This window comes from Mastomys coucha, unplaced genomic scaffold (assembly GCF_008632895.1).
Source record: "Mastomys coucha isolate ucsf_1 unplaced genomic scaffold, UCSF_Mcou_1 pScaffold20, whole genome shotgun sequence".
Taxonomy (NCBI): domain Eukaryota; kingdom Metazoa; phylum Chordata; class Mammalia; order Rodentia; family Muridae; genus Mastomys; species Mastomys coucha.
The window spans coordinates 117,578,347-117,592,728 of NW_022196903.1; the positions used below are offsets into that span (position 1 = coordinate 117,578,347).

General features: G+C 48.3%; 1 protein-coding gene across 1 annotated transcript in view; it reads left to right on the forward strand.

The window, feature by feature from the left end:
- Positions 1 to 14,374, forward strand: part of Lpcat3 (lysophosphatidylcholine acyltransferase 3) — a 37,463-nt gene extending 23,089 nt beyond the window's left edge. The window contains exons 2-13 of the mRNA XM_031383346.1: positions 8,007 to 8,114; positions 9,188 to 9,294; positions 10,132 to 10,225; positions 10,385 to 10,422; positions 10,806 to 10,984; positions 11,608 to 11,716; positions 12,380 to 12,466; positions 12,560 to 12,726; positions 13,206 to 13,353; positions 13,425 to 13,583; positions 13,690 to 13,818; positions 13,997 to 14,374. Coding sequence (XP_031239206.1) covers positions 8,007 to 8,114; positions 9,188 to 9,294; positions 10,132 to 10,225; positions 10,385 to 10,422; positions 10,806 to 10,984; positions 11,608 to 11,716; positions 12,380 to 12,466; positions 12,560 to 12,726; positions 13,206 to 13,353; positions 13,425 to 13,583; positions 13,690 to 13,806 — 1,313 coding nt within the window. The 3' untranslated portion in view covers positions 13,807 to 13,818; positions 13,997 to 14,374. The remainder of the gene's footprint in view (positions 1 to 8,006; positions 8,115 to 9,187; positions 9,295 to 10,131; positions 10,226 to 10,384; positions 10,423 to 10,805; positions 10,985 to 11,607; positions 11,717 to 12,379; positions 12,467 to 12,559; positions 12,727 to 13,205; positions 13,354 to 13,424; positions 13,584 to 13,689; positions 13,819 to 13,996) is intronic.
- The last annotated feature ends 8 nt before the right edge of the window (positions 14,375 to 14,382 follow it).

Sequence of the window (14,382 nt, forward strand, 5' to 3'; positions counted from 1 at the left end):
GTCAGGAGGTAAATGGAGCTTGCTGAGCTCTTAGAACTGTGACAGGAACAGGTTCACACGAGTGCCAGGCCCCGAGAATCCACTCCTGGCCACAGCACAGAGCATGGCCACCCCCTGCCTAGTGTTGCACTGGGTGGGATGGAGCTGCACCTTGGGCCAGGGGCTGGCCACTCCCTGTGCTGCAGTTGCTGACTTTTTTTTTTTAAGATTTATTTATTTATTATATGTAAGTACACTATAGCTGTCTTCAGAAGCATCAGATCCCATTAGATGGTTGTGAACCACCATGTGGTTGCTGGGATTTGAACTTAGTGCTCTTAACTGCTGAGCCACCTCTCCAGCTGTCTGGTTGCTGACTTTGTATGAGTGGTTCAGATTTCTTTGCTCAAGCAGGAGTCTGAAAGTGACAGGGTGGCAGGTAGCCCCCGGGGGAAAACCAGCTCTGTCCTGAGGTCCTGTTCCAGCTCTTGTGCAAGTTGCTCCTGCACCCCAACAAGGTCTTTTTGAGATTATTTTTACGTTGGGGAGTCTGCAAGTGTATATGAACTCATGTTTCACGCAATTCCTGTTTTCTTGTCTTGACCGCTTCCTTCCTACAAGTGTCTTAGTCACCCCTAGGAGTAGACAGTGCTCCTAGCAATCCTGCCATATATGTTCCTCTTCCTGCTTAGCACAGTGCTGCTGCTGGCACGGAATTGATGCTTAGTGATTACCGTACTGCCTGTGGAGAGGGTATTGTTTTCAACCATCCAAAAGATACTGTTTGAGACCAGGATGCTATACAGTAGGGAACAAAGTAGACAACAGTCTCTGCCTCCAAAGACTGAGACAGACAGACAAACGGATGGACGGTATGTTAGAGAGCAGTGAGTGCCTACGGGAGAATTAGGCAGAGCATGGGAAGTGTAGCATGCATCGCTGGGATGGTTACAAGGATGGAGAGAAACAATACAATAAGATGCTCTGAGAAGACCTCACTGCTAAAATGGCATTTTACCAAATATTTGAAGTGCTAAAGAGCCTTATGGAAAGATCATTCCATGCAGTGAACTCTTAATATGAAGGCTCTAAAGCTGGCCCTGTTGGAACATTCCAGAAAAGGGGAGTTTACATCCAGGGCAGATAGGTGAAGGTCAGGGAAAGAAATGAGTCAGAAAAAAAGTGGGGCAGAGTGATGACTGTACACTGCATGTTCTGGTTGGACTTCGCCCTGGGATTAGCCATCACAGAGTTCCCAGCATAAGACTGACTCTGGATGGCATCACTCACTGAGTCAGGACTGACTCCTCTGGATGCTGCAGTAACATACAGAGTCAAGGCCACAGGGATGCTGCTCAGAAGGTGGCTAGTTACAATGGAGCCTTGACCAGGGGAGCAGCAGGGGTGAAGAGATGTGGGCAGAATCTGATTTACTTTCAAGTAGGACCTACAGAATTTGCTGATTCAGGGAAGGAAGCTAAAGCAGATGGCAGGGTTTTAGTTCTGAGAAACGGAAACGTGGCAGTCTGAAATGTGGGAAGGGGCCAGGCATGGTGGAACAGGCCTTTGATCCCAGCACTTGGGAGGTAGAGGCAGATGGTTCTCTGAGTTTGAGGCCAGCCAAGGCTACGTAGAGAGACCTTATCTTAAAACAAAACTAAGATAAGGTGAGGAAGGCCGCCAGAGGGGAAGGCTTTGCTATGCAGCAGCTCAGCTTGCACCTGGTGGGATCAGGGTATCCCCTGTGCAGGCACCCACACAAGACATCAAGCAGGTATCAGATGTGGAAACTGGAGAGGTGTCTAGGCTAGAGGTGGCATCTGATGGGGTAAACATGACCATATGGATGGACTGGACCATATAACAAGATGAGATTATTGGACCTGTCACTGTTCAGGCAGAGGTGACAATGATACAGGAGATACCCACTCACTGCTTAGACTGTGTCTCAAAAAGACTGACTGCATACAGCCTGAAGTGCCGGGGAAGCGGCAGGACAGGCTTGAGACCCATTTTGTCTCACTGCGGGTCCCCAATCTTCTACCAATGCCATGCCTTAACTTACACAGGGCATGAAACACTGCAATCCCAGAAACCCCAAGGCTGAAGCCACAGGATCATAAATAAGTCCAAGGCCAGCCTGGGCAGCAGAGTGGACTGTGTCTCAAAAATAAAACAGCACTGTTGGGATGCTAGCTAGATGGCATGGTGGGCCAAAGCACTTGGCACACAAGCCTGACAACCTGAGTTCATTTCTCAAAACCCACACAAAGGTAGAAGGAGAGAACGTGTCACAGAATTGTCCTCTGTGTGTACACCATGGCACACAAATGCCAATAGTGACTAATGGCTCAGCACAGTAATGGTAAGGGAGCTGTGTTAGAGAGCTTGCCTGGCATCCAAAAGGCCCCAGGTTCAAACTTCAGGACCTAGGAAGGTGGAAAGGAGTACTATAATCTACAGGAAGGAGCTGGGGGATGACTCTGAAGGTAAAAATACTTGCTGTGCAACCCTGTGATGTGGTATTGCTGAGGTATGCGGCTGAAAGCAGTTACCAGTAGGAGGCCATTGCCAGGGCTTATGGGTGAGATATAGGAACGTAACTGAAAATTATAGCACACTTGCCCTCCTGCACACACACGCACACACACACACACACACACACAGCAAAAGAAAGAGAGAGAAAGAAAAGAAGGAAAGAAAAAGAAATGGCCCTGGAGAGATGCCTCAGCAGTTAAGAGCACTTATTGCTCTTTCAGAGGGCAGAGTTTGATTCCTACCACTACATGGCAGCTTATAACTGTAACTCCAGTTTCAGGGATTGGACATTCCTCTTTTGGCCTTCATGAGCATCAAGCACATACATGTGCACATACATACATGCAGACAAAACACTGTATAAAATAAATCAGTTAAAAAAACCATAAGGTGGTTTGTAATTAACAAAGACGACAAGAGAAGGCTGATTTAGGAAATCAGCCCTAGTTATACAGCGCTTGAGATAGTATGAAATATCATACTAAAAATATCCAGGGAGGACCCAGGGGACATAGGACTAAAATAGGGAGAGTTAGTACTGGTGTGGCTTGGCATAAAGATTATATTAAGTTGTGTGAGCATCAAGGAGTGTCCACAGAGACAATAGAGAAACAAGTTTGAAAGTTTAAGAGCCAGGAAAATGGTCTTCAGTTGGGAGTATGGGGTAATTCAGTACTTACCTAGTATGTGTGGGGTCCTAAGTTCAAACCCCACCACGGGGTGGGGTGGGCTGGGAGGTAGGGTGTGCTGTAGAATTGATATCAACAGCTGTCTCAGCACATAGCACTTGGAATTCCACCTTCTTCCTCACATTTGACAAGCGTAGCTTATTCACTTTGACTCGGGTCACCTGATCTACTGACTAACCAAATGGGGCCATATATTCCTGCAGAGTTTGCAAATGGCTAATGGGATGAAAGGCAAAATGTATCGGATTTTAAGGAAAACACTTCACTTCTGTTTTCTTCAAGTGAAGCACCAAGCCTCTCAACTTTAAGATAAATGAGTAATTATACAAGTGTACAGGAAATAAGGAGCTCACACTAACATTGGCAGTGTGACATCCCCGGTCCCAAACATAATTCAGTCAGAAGCACAGAGACCCCAGGGAATACAGTGTCACTGTGTTATTAACCTGCTGAGCCTGTCAAGTCTGCGCGCCTAGCTGCAACCTGTCCATACACAGCACATCCTGGACTTTGCTCTCCTTAGAACAATCCTCATCCTAACAGGATCCTTGGCTTAGGGTGTCCGTTAGGCCCCGATGCAATAACCTCCTTCAGCAATCAGAAAGGAGAAAGACTGGGCTCTACCTCAGGTTCTCAGAATCTCTGAGCCAACGTTATTAAAAACCTGTTTGGTGAGATTAAACAAAAGACAGTGGCCTGTCAAGCTGAGGATTTCATTCTCAGGGCCCATCATTAGGGTTTTAGTGTTACTGAGGCCTACTGCTTGTAGAATTGTGTGAAGCTCGTTTTTAAAGTACACGGCCTTCGGGTTAGACTTTGGTGGGCAAGCAGGTGTCCCAGTGCTTAGTGTTCTTGATGATTCGTAGGTGATGGTTGCTACTCTATCAAGTTCTAGTTCCCACAAAAAAAAAAAAAAAAAAAAAAAAAGAATTAAGACTTGGAAACAGCTTGTAGGGCACCACTCTCCCTAAAAACAACTCCTCCCTGAAGGGGTGACCCATCCGCCAAGCTCCAAAGCCTGCTGAGTTGGGCACCAGCCAAGAGCAAGGTCCTGTGTTTACATACCCACCATGGGCCTGGGTTGTCACAGCAACTCACCCAGCACAGTTCAATCCTCCTTCCCTTGGCAACTTCCCAGCAGGCTTTGCCCTTCACCTCTGTGGTCTCAGTTCTGGGTAACCCGGGTTGCTCTGTTCTTTTTATTTTCCTGCCAGTACCTCAGCTTCTCACACACTTCCCAGTCTGCCGCTATACTTGACCTGTGTGGGACCAAGCAACCAGCGCTCCTCCCAAACCAGGAGGCAGCAGACAGTCCCCTGCAGCAGCCAGAACCCAAGCTAGCAGGCCTGCGTGCTGGGTCTGTAAGAGCACACGCAAGACCCTGGCTCCTGTCATGCATGTTTTCTTGGTCTTATAAAATGATGCTTTCTAAAGTCTCCAGTCAGTTAGAAAGAGGAGAAGGAAGCACTCTGGGCAGGCCTGTTGAAAGCTCAAGAAATGAACATTGACCCCGGAATAGCAAGGAAAAGGACAGGAAAAAAAACATAAGAAGAGGACACAAGAACTCAGAATTCAGGATGGTGTAAGTCCTGTAGAGTTGAGGCAGCTTCCCACACCCCAGAGGGCAGGAAGATGACATGGCTCTACTCTGAAATACCAATGACCAGTATTATCTAGAAATGCTAAATTAGGGCTGGGCGAGAGTGCAAACCCTGGGTGTGACCCAGGCATGGGAGTATAAGCCAGTAATCCTGACCGTCAGGAGGTGGGGACTGGATTAGGAGTTAAAGGCCAGCCTCAGCTATAAAGCAGATTCAGTCACTCTGGGATACATTAGACCTTATCCTTACAAAGAAGAAAATGTAAAAGTCTCTTCAACCGCAGGGGGCAGAGAAATGCATTATGCTCTTTAGTTTTGGTACATCTCACCCGGTTAAAGGTTTTAGTGTTCAGAAAGGTTAATCCTATCGATCCAGAATCTGTGAGCTTTCCCAGACAATTAGAATCGTGTGGCTCTGCCTCCTACCTGAATTCAATCCCCCCACACCTGTATAATGGTGGAAGAGAACGAACTACAAAGTTACCATCTGATTCCAAACACACACACACATATGCAATAATATATTTTTTAAAGTAAAAGGTTTTAGGTATTTGGTGTGTGTGTGTGTGTGTGTGTGTGTGTGTGTTTTGTTGTTTTTGAGGCACGTTCTCATGCAGCACAGACTGGCCTCTCACTTGCTATATACCCAGAAATCCTTGAATTCCTGATCCTTCTACTCTACACCCCATGTGCTGGGATTTCAGGTCATGGACCACCACGTCTGGTTTATGTAAGCCCTGGGGAATCAAAGCAAGAAAGTGAGTTCCAGGCCAGCCTAGGCTATAAAGACAATTACAAGGAATCAAGCATGGTGGCACATGCTTTCAATTCCAGCACTCAGGTGGCAGAGGCAGGAGGATCTCTTGTGAGTTTAAGGCCAGTATGGTCTACATGGTAAGTTCCAGAACAGCCAGAGCTACACAGAGAGACCTTATGTCAAAACAAAGAAATAAAAAAAGACAACTGCCCATTTTCTCCTAACGCATCACTGGTGATGAGGCTACTCTGGGGATAAGGCTTATGAGTTCAAGGCCTATCTAGACAGTAGAGAGTTCAGGGTCAGGTTGGGCAGCTTCATAAGACCCTACCTCAAAACAACAAACTGTTCAGAGAGGCCTGGGGATATAGCAACTCTTCCAGCATGTGTGAGGCTCGGGGCTCATCCCTCATACTATAAATGACAGTGTAACGGAGCATTTTGTTTTATGGATTGACACTGTTTAAGCTTCTGGGCGAGAGTGGTGCATACCTTTGATCCCAACACTCAGGAGGCAAACTCTGTTGAGTTTGAGTCCACCCTGGTCTACAGAGTAAGTTCTAGGGCTAGAAACCTGTCTTGAAAAATAAAATAAAATAATAATAAAAATAAAAGAAATTGCAATTACCACATGCTCAAAACTATATTGCCAATGATAAAACTAACAATATTTTTTATTTTAATTACATTATTACATTTACTTATGTGTACACACACACACACACACACACACACACACACACACGCACATGCATGGTGCTGGTCTGAGGCCAACTTACAGGAGTTGGTTCTCTCTTTCCACCATGTAGTTCCCAGGTTTGGTGATAAGCACTCTTACCCACTCAGCCATCACCCTGACCTTACATTTTATATTTTATTTGTTTGTTTGGTTGGTTGGTTGGTTTTTCGAGACAGAGTTTCTCTGTGTAGCCCTGGCTGTCCTGGAACTCACTCTGTAGACCAGGCTATCCTCGAACTCAACATTTTATATTTTAAAAGCAAGAACCATGCAGCTATAAACCATGACCAACTCTGGAACACTGCACAGTGATAGAATAGGCAAGGTGTCCTTCCAGAAAACCAAGAGGAGACTGATTCTGCACACGTGCCCAAGTGCACGCATGTCAACTCAGCCATCTGGTGGACTGTGGAGGATGAGGATGCAGCAAGGCCATGGGTTACGCTCTGACTTAGGGAATCGATATATTGGCCCTTTCTGATTCCTTGACCAACCCTTGGCAAAATAGAAGTTGTTGCCCCTTTAGGAGCTCCCCCAAGAGTTTGCTCATAGTCCTTGGATCATATCCTGAAGTAAGTTTGGAAGACATTTCCTAGTGTTCCAAAACAAGCTCTAGACTAGCCTGTGTAGAAAGAAGCACGCCCACTTCATAGCCTAGTATTAATTTATATCCGTCTTCTCAGAATTCTGAAGGTGTTGTCCTCACAGGACAGATCACAAGTTGTAAAATACTGTTTCTGAGCATAGTGGATACCTCTTCCTGGGTCTGGGTTTTGTCTTGTCTGCACTGCTTTGTTTACATAGGCTTCTTTCTGCAGAAGCTAGTCTGGCCTCATTTGCTCTGGAGATGATGTAACTGTGAACTTCAGATACCCCTGACTGCACCTCCCAAGTGTTTGGATGACGTGTTTGTGTGTGTGTGTGTGTGTGTGTGTGTGCCATTGTGCCATTGTGCCATTGTGTCTGCTTTCATGTACTAGAGATCAAACCCAGCTTTGTGCATGCTAGGCAGGCACTCTAACAGCTGAGGCAGATCCCTAGCCCTTGTTCGGTTTCTGAAACAGAATCTGCCGTGGAGGCCAGGCCTGCCAGGCACTCACTGGGTAGCCCAAGCTGGCCTCAGACTTGAAAAATCTCCTGCCTCAGCATCTTGAGTGCTGAGACTACAGGTGTTGGTCACTTCCTCAATAGTTGGCAAGTATAAATGAAAGAACGCCCTGGGATTGCATTTTACGTTGCCTCAGTTAAAAATACTTGAGTTCTAGCCAGGCGATGGTGTCACAAGCCTTTAATCCCAGCACTTGGCAGGTGGATCTCTGTGAGCTCATGGCCAGCCTGGTCTACAAAGTGAGTTCCAGGACAGCCAAGGCTGTTACACAGAGACACTCTGACTCAGGAAAAACAAAAACAAAAATCTTGCAGTTCTAAATGTATATTTACAAACCGCAACAAACCACTTGATTTGTGGGAGCACTAGATGATTCAGTGAGTAAAGCACTTGTCAAGTAAGCCTTCCAGAAGACCTAAATTTGATCTCTGGATCCCACATAAGGTAGAAGGAGAAAGCAAGGCTGTGGTCTAAGACTGCAGCATGAATGTACTCGCACATAGATATCTCACACATGTGCACACACACTGTTGTTTCTTTCCCTCTCTGATTTCACCAGGCACGAGTAACCCTCTTCCTCTTTTCCTCCCATCTAGGCTACCCGTTGGCTCTGTTTTATCGGCATTACCTTTTCTACAAGGACAGCTACCTCATCCATCTCTTCCACGCCTTCACAGGCCTCTCAATTGCTTATTTCAACTTTGGTAAGTGAGTGGGTTCTGCAGGGATGTGGCCATGAGGAGAAACCTGAGGGAGGGGAGGACCAGGGGGAAATCCCTGAGACAAGCTCATGTATTAGGAAGTGTTAGCTCTTCAAAAGCTCTCATCTTTACAAAAAAAGGATTCAGACAGTAGGAACACAACTTCATTGTTCTTTGTTTTCTTTTTACATTCCCTTACTAATGATAATAATATCTGGGGACAGGAAAAAATATTTGGGAGTCAGGACGGTGGCCCAGCAGTTAAGGGTATTCTCTTCCGAAGGATCCCTGTTCAGTCCAGCACTCATGCCAGATGGCTCAAAACCACCTGTGACATCCATCCCCTTCCAGGGGATCTGAGGTCCTCCTAGCTACACAGACATACACATGCACACGCCCACACACACTTATACACAGGTAAATAAAAATAAATATTTTCAAAGATGTGGAAAAACAGTATATTAAATAATTCATAATAAGGTAACATATCAAACCATCACTTGGTACCCCATAAATGCATGCATTTTTATGTGCCAGGTAAGTAGTAAATTTAGTGCTCGGCATCGTGGCGCACACCTTTAATCCGAGCACTCAGGAAGCAGAAGGGGCCAGCTCGGTCTATGTGATGCGTTCCAGGCCCATCAGGGCTACATAGTGAGACTCTGTCTCAGTAGTAATGATAATAATTAGGATTATTTCGGGGCTGGCAAGGTGGCCCAACAGGGAAAAAGCACATGCTGCCAACCCTGAGGACCTTTGACCTCTACACTTACCATGGCACTTTACCTACACATAAAATTTATTCATTTTGAGACAGTGTCATGGAAGCCAGGCTGACTTTGGACTGTGAAGAAGGTCATCTGCTCCTCCTGTCCCTACTTCCCAAATGCTAGGTGGCAGACCTGATCCAGCATAGCTGGGGACTGAACCCAGGGCTAGGACCCTGCATGCTGGGCAGGCTCTCTACCAACTGAACGCCATCCCCGCGTCCAACGCTGCACACTGTGTTCTTCTCTGGGAGTCTCAGGAGGAATGGGCACCACCGTCCTAAATGCTGCTCTCTTCTCTGCACCCAGGCCACCAGTTCTACCACTCCTTGCTATGTGTCGTGCTTCAGTTCCTCATCCTGCGACTCATGGGCCGCACCATCACTGCCGTTCTTACTACCCTTTGCTTCCAGATGGTAAATTCTCTCATAGCAGCCCAGGTCACACCTGACAGTAGGTGTGGGGAGGGCAGGGTGGGATGGTAGCACTGTAGGTGAGGAGACCTAGCTTGCAGTCCCTCCTCCCGAGGCGGACTGTAGCAGTGACTCATGACTGGCCTCCAGTCTGTGCCAGCAGGGTTCCTTGGTTCTCACCAGAGTCAGCCCGGCTGACCATGAGTTACAACCAATTTAGAATGAGCTGCAGAAGCTAAGCAGGTGGGCTGGCGAGATGGCTCAGCGGGTGAGAGCACTGACTGCTCTACAGAAGGTCCTGAGTTCAAATCCTAGCAACCACGTGGTAGCTCACAACCACCCAAAATGAGATTTGACGCCCTCTTCTGGTGTGTCTAAAGACAGCTACAGTGTACTTAATTATAATAATAAATCAATCTAAAAAAAAGAAGAAGCTAGGCAGGTAAATGTCCATCCAATGCCCTAAGCAAACCACTCCTCGCTAAGATGGTAAGGCCTCCATTTGTAGGATTTATTTATTTATTTATTTATTTATTTATTTATTTATTTATTTATTGAGATGGGTCTCACTGTGTGGCCAAGGCAGCTTCAGCCTCTCTCAAGTGCCAGGATTCTGGGTCTGCACCAGCAGGCTAGCTCACAGATAAGAAGGACCAGAAGAAAGGAAAGGAGAGGGAATACAGGGGATTGCAGAGCCAGAGGAAATGAAGTCGGGCATAGCGGCACAGGCTTGGAAGGCTAAGAGGAGAATTGGAGGCCATATCCCTCCAAAAAAGGAGGGATGGGGGCAGGAGGGAAAGGAAGAAAGGTGTACGATGGTGAAGACGTCCCCTCTCCTAGGCCTATCTTCTTGCTGGGTATTACTACACAGCCACTGGTGACTACGATATCAAGTGGACAATGCCACATTGTGTCTTGACACTGAAGCTAATTGGTAAGTGGAAAGGTACTGTTTTCCTCCTTTACAGATGGGCCCCTCCCCCACTGAGCCAAAATAAACCATACTGATGTTCCTGTCATGGCTCCTGGCTACAGTCCATTCACAGGCCACATCCTCATGTCTGCCCTCCCCTCCCCTTCTCTCTTTGCTCAGGGCTGTCTATTGACTACTATGATGGAGGCAAAGACAAGGTAAGTGTCCGTGCTGGCAGAGGGAAGGGGAAAGGCTGCTGTTAGCAAGACTGTCTCTGCCACCAGGGCAGAGCCTCTGCCTCACTCCCTAGCCTAGGATCTATCTTCCAGATAGCAGCTGGGCAAGGCCGAGCCAGGGTAACTTGTCCAGGCTCCAGCTCTTGCACAAAGTCCAGAGATGAGTGCCAGCAAGGCATGTGTCCCAGCAGCCACAGGCAGCTGGTGGCTAAGCTACCCCACACATCTTCCCATGAAGCGACCTTCCACCTCCCAGCCCACACTAAAGAGCTCCAGGCAGTGGGGCACAGGTTGGGAATGCTCAGAGCGCCTCTTGGGGTAAGCGTCAAGTCTATCCTGAACTGTGCATTCTCTTTCTGGCGTAGAATTCCTTGTCCTCTGAGCAACAGAAATATGCCATATGGGGTGTCCCTTCACTGCTGGAACTGGCTGGCTTCTCCTACTTCTATGGAGCCTTCTTGGTAGGGCCCCAGTTTTCAATGAACCACTACATGAAGCTGGTGCGGGGACAGCTGACTGACGTGCCAGGGAAGATGCCAAACAGGTAATCCCTGCCCCTGGTCAAGACCTCCGTGTAGGGATTCTACCTAGTACAACCACTTTGAAGTGACTTTCCTAAAGGTCAGCCTAGCACGTTGGCCCGATTGTCACAGTGTCACATGGACAATGTCTATGTGTTCCTCAGGCTAGACTCCCCCCGCCATTCATGCTGACCCTGAAGGACAAATGTTTTGCCCACAAGTTATGCTCCTCCCTTCAAAGCCTCCTGTCATGGAGGGAGACCCTGTTCAGTGTACAAGAATATATATTTAACACGAGATAATGCAAAAGCCGCTGGAAATCCTTCACTGGGAACTTGTCCCCCTGAATTTCAGCATGAATTGAAATTGCTAGTTGTTCTGTACATGGTTTTTAGCCTTACACTGAGAAGTTCTGAGCTCAGTAGCACTCTGTACACTGCTCCCTCCTGCCCTCTCCTGTAACTGGGGTTTGTGAGTAGCCGAGCACAGAGACTTATCTGTCTCTCTGGGAAAGCTCCAGGCACAGGGCTTCTGGTGCCACTGCACGCAGCAGTCGCCACACCCTGACACGCTCCTTTCCATGACTGCAGGTCAGAGGGTGAAGGGCGAGGCTCTGCTGTCTGTGACCCCACTTGTTCCTTTCCAGCACCATACCTGCTCTCAAGCGCCTGAGTCTGGGCCTTGTCTACCTGGTGGGCTACACCCTGCTGAGCCCCCACATCACAGACGACTATCTCCTCACTGAAGACTATGATGTGAGTGCCTGTCAGCACAGCGGTGTGACGGTTGCCTCACAAAAGGAATGAGCAAAGAGCCCGGTAGATGACAGACAAGTAGGCTGTGCCATCTCAGATATGTGTGGGACTTGGCTAGTCTCTGAGAGTTGGTATGTGCCACCCAGGCCATAACCTACATGGACAAACCTTGGGTACAGGGTAGCTCCAGGTGCACTTTCGAACTCCCCATCCTCCATCTCCCCCTAAAAAAGAAAAGAAAAAGGAAAAAAAGCTCCCCTTAGTGTATGTCAGGTGACTTGGGAGTGCAGCAGAGGGTGGCTCTACAGCCTTTCTTTAAACTGACGGACTTAGGGGCTTGTCCAGAGTTCCTGCTCCAAGAGGAGAGCCCCTGAAAAGCTCCCAGTAGTTCCATATCCGTTCTTGGGTAGATTTCTCTGCATTCCAGCCTGTGGCTATGCAAGGTCCCTCTGCTGACTGTACAAATGCCTAGGCTGCAGAGGAGCAGCTGGATGCATGTTGGCGCCTCCTGCTGGTTACAGACAGGTGAGGGCTACACTGTCATGGTGCACCTGGCATCAGAATTGATAGAAGTGGAGGAGCCAGCCGCCAGTTTGAAGATATCATGTAGGGGACTGTGCCATGCCTGTGCCCTCCCTAATGTTCCTGTGCTTTCTTCTCAAGAACCGCCCTTTCTGGTTCCGCTGCATGTACCTGCTGATCTGGGGCAAATTCGTCCTGTACAAATACGTCACCTGTTGGCTGGTCACAGTAAGTAGGAAAGATAAGTCATTTAGACAAGCTGGGGAGAGGAGAGGCTGGGAGGCCAAGAGTGGTAAGAGCCCTAACCGTCCTTCCCCTCAGGAAGGAGTGTGCATTTTGTCGGGCCTGGGCTTTAATGGCTTTGAAGAAAATGGGACCGCGAAATGGGATGCCTGTGCCAACATGAAAGTGTGGCTCTTTGAAACCACCCCTCGCTTCAACGGCACCATCGCCTCTTTCAACATCAATACCAATACCTGGGTAGCCCGGTAAGTATCAGGGCCTGAGACGCAGGCTCCTCCCACACTACACTGAGGGCAGGGGTGTTGTCACTTCTGTCCATGTGTCCTACTTAACACTCTAAGCTTTTGTTCTCACCACCCCACCCCCCAAAAAACCCTCTGTCCTTCCTTGTGCTGTTTATATACAGTGTCCCATCCATCACTGGGTATAAGCAGTCGGAGAGCCTGTCCTTGCACCATAGCACTGTTGGTGCCTGACCCCTCAGCACTCAGCTGTACCTGCTAAAGCAAGCGACTGGTCCTCATGGACCCATCTGAGCCCATAGTCTCTGTGTTGTGTCTGAACCATGACAACTTTCCTCCATCTCAAGCTGTCCTATTAGCACTGCTTCCTGTACCCTCAGTGGCCACAAGTGGGAGCCAGTCAGCACTCCACTCCTCAGGGCACCGAGACCCAGACGCAGGAGTCAAGTCTGAGATTCATCCTTACCCACCCTCTTCTCTAGTTACATCTTCAAACGCCTCAAGTTTCTTGGAAATAAAGAACTCTCACAAGGTCTCTCCTTGCTGTTCTTGGCCCTCTGGCATGGCCTACACTCAGGATACCTGATTTGTTTCCAGATGGAATTCCTCATTGTTATCGTGGAAAAGCAGGTATGACTCAAGGGTGGGAGGAAGATGACAGGGAGGAAGACAGGACTGTGACCTCTCTCCCTCCACCCCAGGTCACCAGCCTAATTCGGGACAGCCCGGCCCTGAGCAGCCTGGCCTCCATCACTGCCCTGCAGCCCTTCTACTACTTGGTGCAACAGACCATCCACTGGCTTTTCATGGGTTACTCTATGGCTGCCTTCTGCCTCTTCACATGGGACAAATGGCTTAAGGTAGTGAAGACCTGCTTGCAAAGCTGCCAGAGGGGTCACTAAAACCTCAAGTAGCAGGGACAACCCACACCTCACATCTCTTTCAGCGGTTTCTGTCTCTCCACAGGTGTACAGATCCATCTATTTCCTTGGCCACGTCTTCTTCTTGAGCCTACTATTCGTATTGCCTTATATTCACAAAGCAATGGTGCCAAGAAAAGAAAAGTTAAAAAAGAGGGAATGATCTATTTCCCTGGTAAGTAAAGTCTGCAGGCTACAGGCAGGCTAGAACAAAGACTAGAAATACCACTGGAAATTGAGGTGGACTTCAGGGCAGCTTGCCCTGAGGGAGTGCACTGTGGGGTCTGCCTTACTTGTTAGAAGGGCCTGGCGCCACTCCGGGCAGCCTTCTGACCACACACCTTGCCTTGCAGGTGGCCGAGAGCTGGACGGGTGCAGAAACTACTTGTCTCCCTTCTCACAGCACTCCTCACCCCGAGCAGAGACGCCAGGAACTGGAAGTCCCAGCACTTCCAGCTGTGCCTCTGCGACAGCCAAAGGGGAAGCTCTTGTGGGAGGAGCAGAGGGGCTGCGCCCCCTTTGGACTCCCCCATGCACGTTGCCTTATCTCTCCCCTCTAGCCAGGAATCTGTTGTTTCTCTTCTGCCAATCTACTACGATTGTATATGTGCCGATACCGCCACCCCCCCATGGGGGGAGGGAAGGGTACAAGGCCCTGCCTGCTCCACTTTTTCTATCTTGGAACTATACCAGATAAAATCACTTCTGTTTGTTCAGTTTTTCACTGCTAGCATCCCAG